General features: G+C 39.9%; 1 protein-coding gene across 1 annotated transcript in view; it reads right to left on the bottom strand.

Annotated features, from left to right (window-relative positions):
* The window catches only part of GABRA1 (gamma-aminobutyric acid type A receptor subunit alpha1), a 50,932-nt gene extending 46,851 nt beyond the window's left edge, over positions 1 to 4,081 (bottom strand). The window contains exons 1-2 of the mRNA XM_024576886.4: positions 3,617 to 4,081; positions 1,237 to 1,328 (exon numbers count right to left, since the gene is read on the bottom strand). Of these exons, the coding sequence (XP_024432654.2) occupies positions 1,237 to 1,313 (77 nt within the window). The 5' untranslated portion in view covers positions 1,314 to 1,328; positions 3,617 to 4,081. The remainder of the gene's footprint in view (positions 1 to 1,236; positions 1,329 to 3,616) is intronic.
* Positions 4,082 to 18,170: the final 14,089 nt, after the last annotated feature.

Genomic DNA, 18,170 nt, shown 5'->3' with positions numbered 1-18,170 from the left:
ACTTCTAATTTATTATGCCCAATTGTAATTGTCAGAGAATAGCCTTAGGATAAAGATTATTTATTTGCTATTAAACACACATGCCAGTGTAATGTCTCTTAAACTAAATATATAATTTGAAGGGAAATGTCAGTTACAGTACCTGATTTTTATTCCATGTGAACCACTCTATAATAAAACACTGTGCACTACCTCCATCTACAGGTCATTACGGTAATAACACTTCATATAATTTTTCCACAGCAGTGAAGAGCGTTTACCTCCCCAGATTAAGACTATAAGGCAATAAAACATTTCCTGCTCATCTGGCAGTCATTATTTACCACACACAGAAGCAAAAAATAAGAACAGCTTCTCCATTTAAAGAATCCTCCTAAATTCATATTTCCCCAGACTATTCTATCTCTCTGCCTTGCTCATAAGGGTTCACTTGCCATTACATTTTGAAGAATCTTAGATTTTTGTAATGTGTCCAAGACTGTCTTATGGGCCACAGGAGTAGAGTACACAAGAAATATAAAAGCAAATAAAGAACAACCTGAAATATTTGGTCATCTCTATCATTGCTACGATAATATCTGCTTGATTGGGTCATTAGCAAATATTTTGAATACAGGTAAGCATATTATTACATTTTTCTCATAACTTGTCTCCATAGTAGTTATGCTTAATTTAAGATGTTCAATTTCATCTAACATTCTTAAATATATTTCGTTATGTCTTACCTCTACTGGTTATATAAATAATGTTTTCAAACATAATATGTACATGCTTTTAATAGAGACACGACTTTTCAGATGACAAATACTGTTTTAAACTTCACTTCCATATAGTCACAAGTTTCTCCATGATTTTGTAATTGGCTAAAAATCTTCTGGTTGAAAAATCAACTCACATAGTATGCAGACATTAATTGGGGAAACTTTTCTATGAATTGGGAAACTGCAGATTCTGTTCAGTTACAATTGAACAGTGAAAAGAAGTTCAATTTAAGACGTAAATGTTGAATTAATACATTCCTGAATAAAGCAAGTTCAGTGTATTCAAACTAGCATACAAATAAGGTGATTATTTTTTCACATTGCTCTCCTTTGTTCTTAGCTGGGATTTTATAGCAGTTAAGTTTTTTAAATTCCCTTAGTCATGAATTCATCCAAGGGCAATTTTCTTCCTCCTGAAAGAATAAGTGAAAAGTTATGGAAATTCTCATGCAGATTTAAAGCAAAGTTTCCCCACCTTCTCCCAGGCAGTGTGCTCAGAAGCAGGGTCCAGGCCCAGAGACAGTCAGAGAGGCCCAGGCTTTTCCTCCTCATCGCGGGCTTGTGCAGCTACAAAGTAGAACAAGTAGAGATCAATGTCTCTTATAAGAAACATCAGGTTATAGCCACTAGGGCTGACTGAGGCAGTTCAGCTGAATGCTTTGAAGTCAGGAAATGACCTCACTGGGATATGACACCTCATTGGAAGCAATGGAAGCCTGGACCATCCATTCTCCACGTTCCCTTCCACATCTCCATTCAGAAATATACCAGTATCTTAATTTCTCCTGTAAAAGAATACAAGTTGAAATGCTTTCAGGTGACAATATTGCTCAACATAAAAACTGAGTTTTTTCCCCCTAGGTTTTGTATTTCCAATATAGTTTGCACTACTCTCTTCTTGGTTTTTTTTTGTTGGTTTTTTTTTTAATCGTCTGAAAAATTTGACCTTTCTGATTCCAGTTCCCGCAACTAAACTGTGCACTGAAATTTTGAAGCTGGTGTCTGTCCCTGAGACGGCATGTTTCGGGGCTGGAATGGGGTAGGTTAACATGCTTTGATGACTGAATTCATCTTAGCATTCTGAATGTATCTTGATTTCAGAAGCAACTGTACTTATCTTTTTTAAAAAACACCATAGGAAACACACTGTTGAATGTCAAAGTCGTGCTTACATTTTCTGCCTGTGATTGCCCTGTTAAATCGTTCACTAATGCTTCTGTGGGGCTACAGGACACCCTTTAGAGTCCAGCCCTGTGCTGACCTCTCTCGCACACACATGCCACACTCACACCAACACACACACACATACCCACACATACCTTTGAAGCCCTCTCAAATTTTGCCAGGTTGCTGCTAGAAAATCTCAAACAGATGGAAGCTGGGTGCTTTGCTTTGCATAAATAAGGGACTCTTTTTTTTCCCCTCTTAGGTAAAGTGTAATCAATCATCATCTGATTGTTGAATTTAGACTTGGTAGTGGGATGCTTGAGAAATGAAGTATGGAAAGCTTAGAGAATTTTTTTAAATTAGAATCTATTTGTAGAGTCAATTTTTAAAAACCTGTGCACTACCTGCTTAAAGAGCAGACATGGTAGCACTTTATTTAATGTGCTGTAATTCATTCCGTTCATAACGTGAGAAATATGCAAGGCATTTGTTAGCACTTTCCTCAGTCTAGAGCAAGTCTCTTAAAGCATGTTTTTCATTAAACACTCTATAGTTTAATGCGGTATGCCTTTAAATACATCTACCCAAAGGCTTTCCACACTCTCTGGGATCATTTATATCAGTGAAAACCATTACAAACAGGCATGTAAGCAATGAAACATAATGTGTTCAGAGTGAAATGATCTAGAGATAAGAGCCGTGAGCTTCATAGTTTTTACTTAATTTAGTGTCTGCCTCTGACACAGATGAGTTGCATATGACAGGAAGTATTAGATACATAATGTCATGTTAAAATATTGCATTTAAATTGCATGATTATAATTCACCCTTTTATTAATCTTCGACATCTGCTATGAAGGAAAAACAACTTATGTTACCCTATTAATATTTGTTTGTTTTTATTTTTAAAAGGTAACTCCTGAAAGGGTATATGAAACAAAATAAAACATAACCCCAAGTCAAGGTACCATAGCTTTTTGTCCTCCTCTGACATTTTACAAAGAGAAAAACAAGCCCATCATGGCACTTGAGTTGTCGAGTGAGAAACTTTCTTGCAAATACAAACATAATAGTTTAAAAGAAACGGTGAGCTTCCTCCTCACCCCTTTGCACCTTCAACCTCCCTCTACCAAACACACACTCCAAAAACCCATATCCCACGCCACCCATATCAAATGATAAGTTGAGTTTTTGGTGTTCAGAATAGGAGAGCCCCCTACACCAGAGGGCATTTCAACAGCATCCACTGACAAGGAGGAAAGAGGCATTTTTGCAGCCAGAACGGGAGCATGCCTTCCCTAGGATGGAACACGGGGACAGGTTTTCTGTCCCCGTGTTCTTAACTTTAGACTATGCCCACCAACACCCCTCCCCACCGCATCCCAGCTCCGTCTTGCAAAAAAGAAAATAAAAGATAGACCAAAACAACAGGTCACCACCCACCCCGTGGAATAAATTCAGATCTGCTTAAGAAAGGGGGAAAGAAAAGCAGAGAGAGAGACAGAGTAGAAAAATAATGCTCCTCAATCGCTGCGGCTCGCAGCCTGAAAGAAAAACATTCGTTGTTTCTACCTGCTGTGGGATCGGGCTCCTGTCCTGTCCCCTCTTTCTCCTTAGCGTTCCAGCCCCTCTGGTGAGGAAAAGCCACCCTCAGAGATCAGTGCGTGGCGGTCCGAAGCCGCACTTACCTCGGGCCCCCTCTGGGCACGGGATCGCTCCAGACCCGGGAAAAGTCTGCGAGAGGAAATCGCAGCGAGCCTGGAGCCGGCGCGAGTCCGCGAGTCCGGGCGCGCCGAGCGAGGGGCGTCCTCGCCCTGCCTGGCACTCACTCCCTCTGAGCCATCATGGACTCTGCGTGCTCCCTCGCCGAGGGTTTCGCACCCCAATTTGCTACCCGATATCCAGTCTGCGGCTGTACAACAAAAGATTTCTCTTTACCAAGACAGTAGTAATACGTCCCAGGGCAAACCGGATGTGAAATAGGCGGTGACTTCATGCCAGAGAGATTTTATTTTAGAAAGGAAGGTGGTACCAGCCTCTGGATCTGGAGACCAATCCGCCCATTTTTTATATGCAGCACAATTTAACTTGCACCGCTCCGGCCCTAATCCCCTTCCCTCTAGCTGCAGACCCAAATCCTTCTACAATCTGCTGCAAGCTGTCCCTTTCTGAGGGGAGTCCAAATGGGGGAGGAAAGGGGACGAGACCCAGGACCAACACGCAGGGTTTTTTGCACACTTTCAATTTAGGAGCACACTGTTTTAAGGTGTGCCCATTAAAAATAAGGCTGATCAGTGCATCTGTTCCGCCTTTTATCAAATATTTAACCGCTGCATGCATGTGAATGAACGCGAGCTCCGGAACAGGGACGTTGCCCATGTGGACAGCGCGCTCCCTCTCGTGCATCTCCCTCGCTTGCACTCCCACATGCATGTCTGAGTCCCCGTGCCTTGCACAGTCACGAATGATGAGGAATGGCAGGGGAGAGTTCTGGCCAGCAGGGAATTGGCTACCAGGTTTAGAGTCTTTCACACTTGCACAGGTTGTGAACGCTTCCACCCACCTTCGTCTGTAGCTTAGAGACCAGGAGAAACGCGCTCCAAACCCGGTTTTTAACCTTTGGATGCGAGTGTTTCTCTGTTTACTTTGTGATGAAGAAACCACGGGCTCTTTAAATATGAACTGTACTGGGTTCCTAGGGCACAGTTCATTTTTAACTTTAAATAAATTGCCCAGATCATTTCTAGGTTTGAGAGTCGTATCTCCATTTCTGGAATCATTCCTTTGCCTTGTACTCCATCATTCTCCGAATTAGGAAAATGGGAGACGGGGAGGAGAGAGGGAACAAAAAGATTTTTAGAAGTAGGACCAAACCCTCTTCTGCTTTTTACCCTGTTACCCTCCCTGGTGGCTCTCCACCCACGGACAGTTACATCTTTAGGGAAGGGGGGGGTGTTTCAATACCACTATAAGTAAATTTCCAAAGAATCGGGGTCGGCCATCGTCTCCTTGGGTTTTGTGAATGGGTGTTTGTAGCAGGGAGGGGATGGGGGCTGTGCTGTTCCTGGGATCGCTTTCTGAAATGACCTCCAGGACTAGGTCGGAGGAGCTGAACAGATGGGATGTCTCCAGGTACCGCTTCTGATAAATAAGGTCCGAACTTCTAACTTTGGTGAGAGCTCCCTGGCCATTTTTCCACAAGGGGACTTAGAGCAGAGGAGATATTTCTGATGGGGCGGAGCTTGGCTAAGCAGAGGACAAACCTCAGTGGCCAGCCCATACCACTTACAGGCTTTGATCCTACAAGTGTTCCTTGATCTCGTGCTGAAATGCACTCGTCTTACACGACCGGTGAGAGAAATGATACGGAATGCAGCACTGAAGACCACACTCACAGTAGGGTTTGGTTATCTTCTGGGTTTCGAAAGGGAAATGTTATTGGGAAATTGTTTCAGAAAGGACATCTTCAAGGAAGGGAAGTTTGAAGGGCCAGTTTGTGATCCCCCTCCCTGTTTCTGGGCAGGAGTTGCCTACTCTGTTCAGACTTGACAAATGTTAATGTATCCTTAAAGCTATCCATTGAAGAAACATCTGAGCTTCCCTTTGTGACCTGACCCAATTTTTATTTATTCATATGCTTACCCATTAATTCAGTTATGTATTGAGTAGTTCTCAGAATAAAACTCACTGTAGTAAGGTTTAAAAACCCTCAGTTAACAGTTAGAAAACATTGTTTTCTTACATGAAAATAGGTATAATGCATTCCATCATTTTGTTTTGATTCAACGAAGACCGATAGTCCGACCCATGTGATCTTTAGTCAGTGTTTTTCTCTTGGTTGAGTTATCGCAGTTTCTCTTGCTCTCCTCCACAAACTGAGGATAGCTTTACTTGCTGAGCCTAATGAGCCCCACCAAGCCACTCTACCGACTGTTTTCTGAGCTCAGACACTTAGCAAACGTCATCGAACGTTGTCGTCTGAGCAGGGATCTCCGAGGACAGACCCAATCACATCTTGCTTCAGACTTACGAAGTCATGTAACTGTCCAGCAGAAACCACTTGCAAAGTGTGTCCATACATTTTCAAACAAATATTTATAAATAACTACTGGGTATATCGTAAAACTGTAGCACAGATATGGAAATGAAAATATCCATACTTAGTTAGATCTTCATTTCAAATATTCTCACAGGCTAATTTTTACCAGATGGTGCATACATGGTTTGTTTTGGGATATGTATGTTTGTAGTAAATACATTTAATAACTCACGGGCATTGAAAATATTGATAAATTGATCACTCCAAAAACAGCCATTGCAACTATAAATTGTATGGTGTTATCTAAGGTATTAACATATGCACATAACACCAAAGAATGATATATTAAAAATTAATGTTAAGGAAATAATTTATATTGTCTTGTTAACAGAAGCTTTTAGAAAATTGTTACCATTCTCTCCCCCACCCCCAGGGAAATAAATGTTTTCAAAGTGTGTGTGAATCTGATCGAAGTTTTGAAATAATAATAACCATCATGTTTAATAGTCTTAAACTGTTTACTTGGTGCCAAGTAATGTGCTAATCAATTTGCATAAAAACGTGCAATTTAATTCTCAAAACATGAATGTGAGAGATAGTTTTAATATCCCGATTTTACAAATCATTCAATAAATGATGAATTAGAGAGAGCGAGAGGCATTCCCAAGTTCGCCCAGCTCGTGAGTGCTGACGTTGGAACGCAAACCTGGCTGGGTCTTCTGACTTCAAGGCTTGTTCTCTCAGCTGCACCTTTAGCTACTTTATTTCCTTACTGCGTGGTAGTGAGTTCAGGTTAAAATTTGTTTGTTCATCTTATGTCTGTGCTTGACCATCTCCATGTCAGTCACGTGAAATCTTCCTCTGAACATGTTCAAAAGTATTCACACCGAGATTCTTTATTGTGACGATCTAGTACATCCAACTGTGGTGCAGAGACTAGCTCCCGTTAGCATTGCAGAGGGTTCTGTCCTTTCCCTTCTGCCTTATGAGGCCAGTCGCAAGGGCCTCCCAGTCACTCGTTCTGGGCAGAAGGGATTTGAGGTCAAACCTAGGGCCAGGGATCCTGGGGAGGCCTAATAGCTCTATTTCTAGTGTTGCAGTCTGGTACATTTTGCTTTTTCTGTCAATTTTAAATGGCAGGAAGCCCTGACCTAATTGAAAAAGTGTACTGATCCTTTTCAACAGAAATGTTTTTACTTTCCCCAACTAACTGTGAACCAAATGAGAAAAAAATAGTAAGGGTGTTCTCATTAATTCAATGTGGTTTTTCTCATTTACAAGAAAAAATCGGGGTAAAAATGATAAAATATCCAACAAGCTTCAGCTGAAATCTAGACGAATAAAGCAGCCATTTTCGATGTATTTACATGGCTCAGATATATACACTGAAAGTATATTTTAAAGTTAATGTATCGTGAAACATCGTTGTCAGTTTGTAACAATAAACATGCAGGCTGTAACTAAACATGTTATATGCATGTATGTATGTATACTTACATATATATATAGAAGATCGACACTCACTAAACTAGTCCTTTATTTTTCATTTTCCTGTGTAAAGTGTAGACTGTCTTGTTAATGAACTGTGCGAGCCCATCCAGAGAGCTAGCCCTTCTTTTATATTTGGTGTTGAAATAATAGCTTCGTTTGGAGAAAGGAAAGAACTGTGATGTAAGCAGTAGAGTAATTTTGTACCTCGACCTAGACACATTTTCCATCTGGATGGCCTAGACAACCTCTTCTGCCCAGGCTGAAAGGCCGGTCTAGCATCTCAGTGTAGTGGAAGGTCCCATGACAAGCATGGTAAAGCAAAATCAAATTTCTCCCCAGGTGTTTGAGTCATAAACGTTTGGCACTCTAAAGGGACTTGGAGTTTGTTTGCTGCAAGCACTTTGACAGATCGCACGTGTTCTGTAATTTTTCCTGTGCTCTTTGCAGAAGTAGAAGCAGACGTTGAACCGAGGTTAGCACGGTGCGGCGAGTGCTCATGCACGGGTACCTGTCCGAAGTCCCTGATGCCTAAGAGCTGTGTGACCATTGGCACGTTACTGAACTTTGCTTAACTTCATCTTCTCAAGTTTTAAAGTGATGGAAACGGTTATGCATGAGGTAACGGTACCTCTTTAGCTGGTTGTGGCATCATAGGGAAAACACGGACCTCTTGCATAACACCTAGGAGGTATCCAGTGAATGCCATTTCCTATTGTCTCTCTTATCTGAACACAGATTCATTGTTTTTGAGAATTTTACTGCATCTTTTACAGCATATTCATGTAACTTGTAATACTGATTATATTATGCACACTTTGCCTAAGATTTAACTTATACGGCAGATTTTCAGTTAGGCTGGACTCTACGACAGGCCAGCTTCCATACTACCTTAAATCCTAGGCCTGTATTTTTGTTTATAAGGTATTCAGAGAAAAAGAACGCCTTTCTTTACCCCTGCCTTAGGCATAGAATATTTTACATCTATCCCAAACCAGGGCGATTTGAAAAGAGTATTCCTCGAGGTAGATCCAACCACAGCATGCGTTCAAACCACAGCTACTGCGGTCAGCCACAGACTCTCTCAGAGGTGTGTTTTGCAGCATTTTCCCACAAGATCTGAGAAGGACCCAGCCAACACCCTGCAGGAATAAAACATACAGGTGACAGGCAGACTCTATATAGTAGTCAGATAAGTAGGACACTGTCTGGTTTTCTTCTGTGGCACTTTTCATGTAGCAGCAACTCACATGTCCCCCAGATTCACCCACTTTCCTTCACAGTCCTTTCAGATTTGTCAAACCCATCGACCCCAACAGGAAAAGGCAGATTTTTTTCCACGTTAAAGGGAATGATACTGTGCTGAGAATTGAAAGAAATTGTTAGTTTTAGAATGTCAAATAAAATATCAGTAATTTCTGAAACTTGGAAGAACGGTTTTGTGCTCTACTATTGGCGACTTGAAGACTATAATGTAAGTTAGGAGGGAGATGAAAAAACAACACTGTTTATCAAAATGCCGCAATTCCGTGTCAGATATTTTGCAATGTTGTATCCTATGTGAGCTGACTGAGGAAGCATGTATTCTCTCTTTCTATGGGGAAATTAACTAAGACACGCAGGGTGTGTATGTGCCTCCTTTGGCAAACTTTAAGTATGTGTGTGTGTGCGTGGTCTTTCCGCGTGTACACACAGTCTCGTGTAAACTCTTTTAGACCATTAGAATCCTTATTTACTGCTGTTTGCCTTCGTTAAGGTGAACATAATAGACATTTAATCAGTATCACTTATTAACTGTTTAGCATGAAGAATGAAAAATAAAGATCTGAGTTGGGGAATCAACTTAAAGAGATTACTTGTGGAAATAATTAAAAAATAATAGGCATGTTGGTACCAAGAAATTGCATTTAGTTCATGCAGAGTCTTCTGGCATGATTAGGATATTCCCTGTTTAGAATATTTGAGGATTTTAACGTGGCTTCATTATCCTGTTGGGCAGCTGTGTTTCCATATTTGTTTGAAATTGTAAAACACGAAAAGTAACACAAACATTAAAGGAGCATTTAAAAACTCACTCACCCTGCCCTGAATGGCTGTAGTATTTGTGGAAAGGAGATGAACAGGAAGGATTTACTAGAACAAAGATCAAGAATTAAGACATTAATGCCCCATCTGTTCAGGAGCCCCAGTTCTGGTGTGTGCACTAACTGTGCTTTGTGGAGAGGAATAGAAATGGGTTTGTGGGTGTGAATGCATTTTTATTATGATCGTTCTTAAGTATATTCAAACATAACTAATGTCCTCGTGGTAAATAGAACTAATTCAACTGTTTTACTAAAATTTACAACGGAAACATCTTTCAACCTAATGCATTTCCAATTTTCATGATAACACTCACCAAGATTTTCATTAGAGAAAATTTTACAGCTTCTATTTTAATTACGTCTATAAGCTTGGTCAGAGATAGGGAATCTTAAAGATGAATAATGATCACTTTTGAAGAACTTTATTTATGAAACTGTAAGCCCATACGAATCTTCAAAATGTTAGACTTTCTCCCATGAGAACTCAAGGTTCGGCCCAGAAAGCAGTGCTCTGGACTCGTAAAAAGACACAACATCAGAAACGAGATAGTCCCAAACCAATTTAGCATAAAGAATCAAGATGACAGGCAGAGATATATTTACTTGTCCGGCACTTCAGCTGCTCATAGAGATGATGGTGCGTAATTGCCTTCGAAAGATGTGAAGTGTGATTCCGAAAGCGATTGAGAGGGCTTGCTTTTCATCGCTACTCACATTCAGTGTTAGGATTTAAACATAAAGTAGACCGTTTTTAAATTCCATTTACGGAGATGAGGGAATGAACTCCAAAAGACCACTTCTTCCCCCTACAGAAGAGAGTAGCTCTTGTTTGGCACCCGCAGCATACCAGACACCATAGCGTTATTTTCCGGATAACTTCACACTTGCAGTCTCACAGCGATGCCCTTTCAGAGAGAGAACCTAGGCTCAGAATGAATGGGAGCTTTTCTCAGAGACTCAGGGCTTATAAATCAGCCTTGATTTGAACCCGTGTATAGATTTTGTGGCTTCAAAAAACTTGTGGTCATAAGGCAGTGATAAATCCTTCCCATGTGGCCTGGGAGAAAAACTGTCTTAAGGGACTGATGAAAATATTTCTGATCCCACATACTTGCACAATGAAATGTCATTCTTATGAATTAATTTTTTTAAATGTTTAGTGTACGGAATTAAAGTAATGTATTTAGGAAAGTAGGATTGGAAGTCAGCTGTTTTCTTTTTCTGGCAAGTATTTACTGTTTGGGCACCTTCCTTTCCTGAACTTCAGTTTCATTATTTGTAATAGGGGATTGATCATTTAATTTTACATAGAATATTAAGGAGATAATACTTGCAAAGTAGATAAAGCATTAAAATATATTCATCAATTGATAACTGGTAACAGTACAGTCTTTACAATGTAACAGCCTATGAAAGAAAGCATGTAACTTTTTCTAGGATATTTTTTAGCTTTTCAAATTTTGAAATTAAGTTTTTTGTACATGACAACCAGTGAAGTTGAGGCTTGGCAGTTGAACCAGCTCAGTCAAAATTTATCAAGTACCAGACTGACCTTTTTTTTTTTTTTTATCATATAGTGATAGCTTGAAGCAAGAAAGCTTTGGCCTTTGTACAGAAAGTGAATTTATTACTTCAGAGAAATTCGACTCAGCAGGTGGTAGGACATTACACATAACATTCTTAAGGCTGAAGCTATTGCAAGACTCAACCATAACCCCACAACAGGAGGCAAAAAATTCTGTCTCCAACATCTGCTCAACTATTCTGCCAATAAGACAATATATGTTTAGTGAAAATATAGGGCAGCTTAACTTTGAAATCAGACAAAATGGAGTATAAAATAACTGGGATGAGATTAATGAATAAAGGAAAGTTACCTACTCTTGCTTACCTACTCTTGCTGTGTCTTACTCTTTTCTGGCAACTGGAGTAGATATTGCTAAAGGAGGAAGAAATCCAAAAACTCTAGGAGGAAACATTGAAAGATAAGCCACTTATTATGGCTTAGGAAAATTTTGAAATTGAAAAGCAACTTCTACTGGACAAAGAAAGGATCAGGGAACACTTCTGGAGACCCACTCTTCCACCTGCTTTTCCTTTATTTGCCTGTGTGGGAGTATTTTAGCAGGGAAGTTCACTCCATGATGAACTGAATGAATCATCGATGTTCTGAAATTCAAGTTAAACACAAATGTCAACTTATATGACACTGAAAGTCATACAAAACGTTCTGTTTTGTTTTACGATTCTTTGGTAGACCAGTCTGAGTGTGCTTATATTTCTTCTAAACTGTCAAAGTGGAATAAGCCAGAATTTAGAAACAATGTCAGAAAGCAGCTTGACTAGGCTAATGTTCTGTTCTTATCCTTCATGTTGAGCTCTGTGAACCATGTTAAAACACTATAGTTCCTCTTTAGGTGACCTTGAGAGACTCCATACCTCTAGGAAAACTAGCTATTTCAGGAACCGAACTGTCCTAAGTTAGTCTGACAGCCATATGTTTAAATCATGATTTCAGTGCCTAAAGAAATCTTTGTCAGGCTCCCAAGGAAGTCAGCGAATTCAGAACTGCCCTCTGGCTTTGGAAGAATGTGTTTGGGGAAGGTCAGTCAAGGTTCAGAAAGCCTTTGTCAAGGTTTAAGGAGGGCACAAACACAAGCCCTGTTCTTAGAACAGCATCTATCTTCCAGTTATATATATATGCTTATGGAAGGCCCCATAAATTATGGAAAAAATCCATTACAGAACGTGACCTCCTCACATTTCCTAAAATCAATGTATAATTTGGCTCTGAGCTACATATAAAAACGAAAGAAAATAAAAATAAAAATAGAAGATGGGCTAACACCTTTCTTGGTAACAGCTTATGAGGCACCAAGAAAATGTTAGAAGAAAAAAAAACACTTTAGTACTAAATTTGTTTCAGCTTTACTGTAGCTTCTGAACTACAATGCATGGGACAAGTAGGAGAAAGTATAAGATTTGAAATCATAGTCCTCAGCATTTTTTAATCATTCTTCACTTTGAAATATCACTTATGCTAATGTGCTAAAATCCCTTATGTTTTGAAGCACACTGGCTCAGACACAGAGAAGTATAGGCTTCAGAGCTCAGCACATCAAATATCGTGGAAAAATGAAAAAAAAACTATGAAATCTAAAAAAATGACTCAGACAATATTAAGTAGTTTATTTGAAGAAGCCCCAGCAACCAGCCTTGGTTCAGATCATCATTTCTGCCTAGTCTCCAAATCAAAATCCAAATGCGTGGTGTCCGCCTGCCACGGAACTCATTGTGCTCAAGCCTCTGGGTTCCTCTGCCCACCTGCAGGACTCGCTTCTGTGTCTGTCACTGCCCTGGGCTTTCAGAATTTATTTCATACAAAATCTGTACAAGTGTGGTGAATAGTCTGCTCAGATTATTTTCGGAACTGGTTAAATCAATTCAGAAGACCCTCTGAAGGAGTAAATCCGAACAGAAACATAAAAAATAATTGGAGGTGGACCTAGGCATAGGAATCGTTCTACCAGATGTAAAAATATACATGAAGAAACTGTAATAAATAAGCTCAGTAGTTCCGGCCCAGAAATACCTGCACAGATACAAAAACACTGAAGAACCCAGAAACGGATCCATGCGTATATGAGAAATTGTATATGAAAAGGTAGTATTCCCAGTCATTGTGAAGGAATTTATTATTTAATACATGGAACAGGATTATGAATCATACATTAAAAGAGAACAAAACAAACAAAAAAACTTAAAATTAGATTTGAACCTCCAACTGTAAATAAAAATGTATTACTGGTAAAGAAAGACATCTTTAAAAAATCCTATATATCAACTACATTAATACTAAAGGACAACTCACAGTAAATGATGCATTTATAAGGAGAGTCTGCTGATGGAAACATAAGAGCAGATAGTCGCCTGTAATTGTGAGCAAGTAAACACTAGCCAAAACAATGAAATGTCATGGTATCAGCTTGAAAAATTTTTAAAGAATGTCATGTTCTTATTTAATAGTCATCAAAGTTGCTCATAGTGAAATTGATAGCGATCTGTTAGTATGTGTCAAATGATGAATATATACAAAATTTCAATTCATAATTCTATTTCTAGAAATCCACTCTATAGATATTTTAATGCAAGTAGAAAAAGGTGTGCGTAGGCGGAGTTTAAATGTAGGGTCATCTATCTGTAAAATGTCTATAAAACTAGAGGCATGTTAAGCGTTCAAAAACCGAGGAATAACTGAACAAATTCTGGTATACTCACATCGTGTAATTATATGCAGTGTTTTTAAAAAATGAAATTTTTCATTTACTGAAATTTAGCCATTGACACAAAAAGGTCCTTACAATGGATGCTGAATCAAAAAACAACCATTTAAATAGCATGACCCCTCTGGTAACCACCAAATGTCTGTGTCTGTGAGTTTTTGTTTGTTTTTCTTGTTTGTTCATTTGGGGGTAAGGGAGGTAGCAAAGGGTAAAGGGGGGGTCAAAATATATAGTGACGGATAAGGATTTGACTTTGTGTGGTGGGCCCACAGTGTAAGATACAGATGCTACATCATAGAAATGTACACTTGAAATCTGTATGATTTTATTAACCAATGTCCCCCCAATAAATTTAATTTAAAAATCAATAGTATGATCCCTGTTTTGCAAATACATGTAAGATAAAATATAGATCTGAAATGGTGTACATGTTACATACAACTGTCAACAGGGACCACACCTTTTTATGTTGTCCTTTCCATATAGTATGACTTTTTTAGTGAGTATGCACCTCTTTTGTAAAAATTTTTATAGAATGGTAACGAAAAGAAAAAAAAATTTTGAATTAGATTCCTGGATACAGAAGAAATGAATCGGTGACACTGAAGTTCACTTAAAATCCCAGAAGTCTGACTCTACATTTGCAGAGACAGGTTTGTTATTATAATTATCACCCGAGAAGAGCTGGATTCTCAGAATTGCTGAGATTTCACTCACTTTTCTCAGAACTTGAGGAAGTGGAGCGTGGTGCTAGAAGCTGATACTCACTTTCCCATCTTCCTAATTACATAGTCCTCCAGGAGTAACACTTCCCTTCAGCAACAAGACACTCTCTTCAGAATCTTAGGCGCTGCTCCAAATCGTGGGCTTACAGGTTTGCTGTAAACTCAATAACAAATGACTGAAAAATAGAGGCTGTCCATCAGCTGAACAGACAAGGTTGAGTATGAAAGACTCCCTGGTGCATTGTGCTATAAATACCAGGTTGTTTTTTACAGTATTATTCAGTGTGGAGACTCGCAGCCTCTCTCTCTCTTTTTTTTTTTTTCTTCAATTTTTTGTTTGTTTGTTTCAAGCAGAATTCCTTTTGTGCCTGCTAAAAACCCTAGGGAGCATATGTTTAAGTGTGTTGGCACTGCATTGGTGGGAGCGAGAGTACTTCGCCTGGTTCCCGGTCTGTAGACTTTGGAACTCTTCCCCTGTCCTGTGGTTCTCATAGTCTTTTGTTAGGTGAATCATCTCTTATCCCTTCTGCTGAAGGATGTTTAAGTTTTGCTTTGCACAACAGTTGCATAAGTGAACAGCTACAGGTCCCTGTCACACATAGCCTTTACTCTCATTCGGAACCTGGTGTTTGTCTGGGTGCGTGTTTTCCCCCCGACATAGCCTCAGCTAGGAGACTTTTAAAACAAGGAGTAAATTTAAGTGTCTCTCAAGTTTCTCTGTTTTCACCTGTAAAAAAAAGTTACCATCATATATTCACTGTTTATGGAGGCATCAAAAAAAACAAAAAGCAACTCTTAACCTATCGGTCAAGAGAAAAGTATAATTTGCTTCTTTTCACAAAGAAAGACAACAGTTCTTCCATACATTGCAACCTGGGTGTCTGTTCTCCATGGGTTGAGAGCACAGCTTTCCGTCTGAAGGGTGAAAAAGTAGGCTCCATCTTCGATAAACCTATCTGCAGGATTTGATTGAAACACTTTTTAAGTTGAAAAACTCAGAACATGCATTTTACTACTGAATTGTGGTAGGTGAGGTTAGCATTCTTATTTCTCACTACCTTAAATAGTTTGCATTTCAGGAGAGTAGGTCAGTGAAGATTAACTTGATAGGAAGTCACAGGATGTAGGGCATGCATGGGTCTCTGGACTGGTTCTAAAGAGGAGGATTTCCCTTCTGCTCTTGGGAGCAGGTGAGAGGAGAGGTTAAAGGTAGGGGCTACATGTCCAGTTTGGGATGGCTGTAAAGATGGCAGAGCTGAGGATTTGTCCAGAACAAACCCGATGAGATAAATGTCCGAGTGGAGGTCCAGCAGAGCCGTTTCAGGGAAGTGTGGGTCAGGGCCTAGCTCTGCTGATTGCCGAACTGAGACAAGTTACTTGACATTTCTATATCTCTGATTATTCACCTGAAAATTAGGAATAAGAGCCACTTCACTTTTTTCCTTGTGAAACCTGAAATAGAGAAAGTGCCTAGCACAAGATAAATGCTCAATGAACGTGTAAAAAATGTTATTGATGTTATTTCTGTTCATCATAATATTATTGTCAGTGTTCTGAGGCCCAGTTTCTAACTATGGATTGAAATTAGCATTTCTTTCTTACAAGGAGGTTCGAAATCAGTAACACAAGGGACATTTCACTGTAGGTACCATTCCTTAAGACACTGATATTAAAACATTTTTATTTAAGGAGTACCACTTGAGAATTTACAGAATAGCCATGTAAATGTCACGCACCCAGTGCATGATTTAGGATTTAATGGGTGAGTTCAGGTTCCCTAGAAGAAGCAAAGCCAAAACATGAGCAGTCATTACAGGCTTTCGAGAATCCCATCTCAAAGACCGCGCACGCACGACGGTCGTAAACGGTTAGAGAGATCTGGGTCATCGGAAGCCTGCCGTTAGATCAGTCAGAAGCCACAGTGGGTTACATCTCTGTGGCGTCACGGTTCCATTCACAGGTGAAAATGCTCATGTTGCGTTCTGCAAACTATGTATGTCCCTACGCCCTTCTCTGTTTCTCTTTGAATACTCAAAGCTATGTCCCTTATTGCAGTAATTAAGCAAGAAAGTTATTTCTCTATCTAGCAGCCCACATGTCCCTTCTATATAAGGCAAAAGGTCTTACTGAACATTTTCAAAAACTTGACAGCTCATGTGCTGGCGCCTAGGCTTCTACTCGATTAATCACTTTTCTCCCCTAATCTTGACTTTACAGATAAAGATATTGCATTTCAAACTATGACAGGCATATTTCCAACTCCAAAGTATTGGAGCCATGCCGATTAGGGATATTCTGATTATTACCAATACCAATAATAGTGATTCACATGAGGGAATTTTCTCAGTGCAATTATGCTTTAACTTCTCCTGCTGAGCTTAATATTTCTAAGTGCTTCAGAGGATACCCAGCCCTGTAGTCTCATTGGAAAGCCTACTTAACTACTTCCTCTCTGCTGGGTTTAGGGAGGTAGCCCCAATGGACAGGGGCAGGCACCGCAGCTACGGAGGAGGCTGTGCTCAAGGAGTGGGCAGGGTAGCAAATACTGGCTTTGGAGCTGGAAAACCTGGATTTCCTTACTCAATAAGATTAGACTGTAAGCTCCCTGAGATCCAGGAGCATGCAAAGCAAGCAAATGGGTTGACCAGGTCTTCCAGAGGGTAGAATGTAGAAGAACAAAATAGATAATGGGGGTGAAGCGGAGGAGTTAGAAGAACTTATTGATTGGGAGATGATTCACTGCTGTTTTCTAGCATCCCTGCCCATTTGGGAGCAGAGACAGTGGGTGCTTTATTCTAGATTGTTTTTTTCAAGGATGTTTCTGTAGTAAACAGCCTTAAAAGGTGGAGATAGCATCTCTCTTCAGACAAAGAGCAGGTTTTCTTATAGTTTTGGGAGGTAGAGATAGCGCTTTCCCCTGGAGCGAAGTAGGGGCATGCCTCTCATAATACGGGACATGGGTTTCCTAAGTTCAGACTTCCTCGCTGATGCACCCCACTGCATATGTAGGTATCATCTGGCCTCCCGAACATCACCCTGTGGAAACTGGGGTGCGCAGCCCTGATGCAAATGATGCTTATGCTGCTTGGTATGCCTCGAATAACAGAGTCCTTTGTCTTTGAGCTGGGAGTCTTATGTCTGCCAGCATCCATGAAACTGCAACAGAATAAAGTGTTAGCTTGCACATAGGGTAAAGTATTGGGTACTTCATAGATTTTGACAGAACATTGCGAAACAAAAAGATACAGCATATGAAAGAACTCTAGAGGGGCAAAAGAGTAAATAATAGCCTGTGATTCCCTTCCTTCATGTTTCACAAATGTTTACTTAGCATTAATTTCTTTATTCATACATTGAGCCCCCCCTGTGTGGCAGGTGGTATTCTAAGCACCAGGAATACAGTGCTGACTGTGACTGACAACTTCCCTCCTAGCTGCATGCCTACTCCTGAGCAGAGACAAATATAAATAGGTGAATACATACATTTAAAAATCTGAGATGGTTATAAATGTTACAAAACGAAGAGAAAAGGATGTTATGAGGGGCAGTTTCTTTAATTAGAGTGGTCAGGAAAGGCCTCCCTAGAGTGATGACGTGTGGTTTGGGATCCGCCGTATAGAGTT

This window comes from Desmodus rotundus, chromosome 6 (genome assembly GCF_022682495.2).
Source record: "Desmodus rotundus isolate HL8 chromosome 6, HLdesRot8A.1, whole genome shotgun sequence".
NCBI classification, from domain to species: Eukaryota; Metazoa; Chordata; class Mammalia; order Chiroptera; family Phyllostomidae; genus Desmodus; species Desmodus rotundus.
Note: the sequence above shows the minus strand (reverse complement) of the source record. Positions and strands in the feature narration are given on the sequence as shown.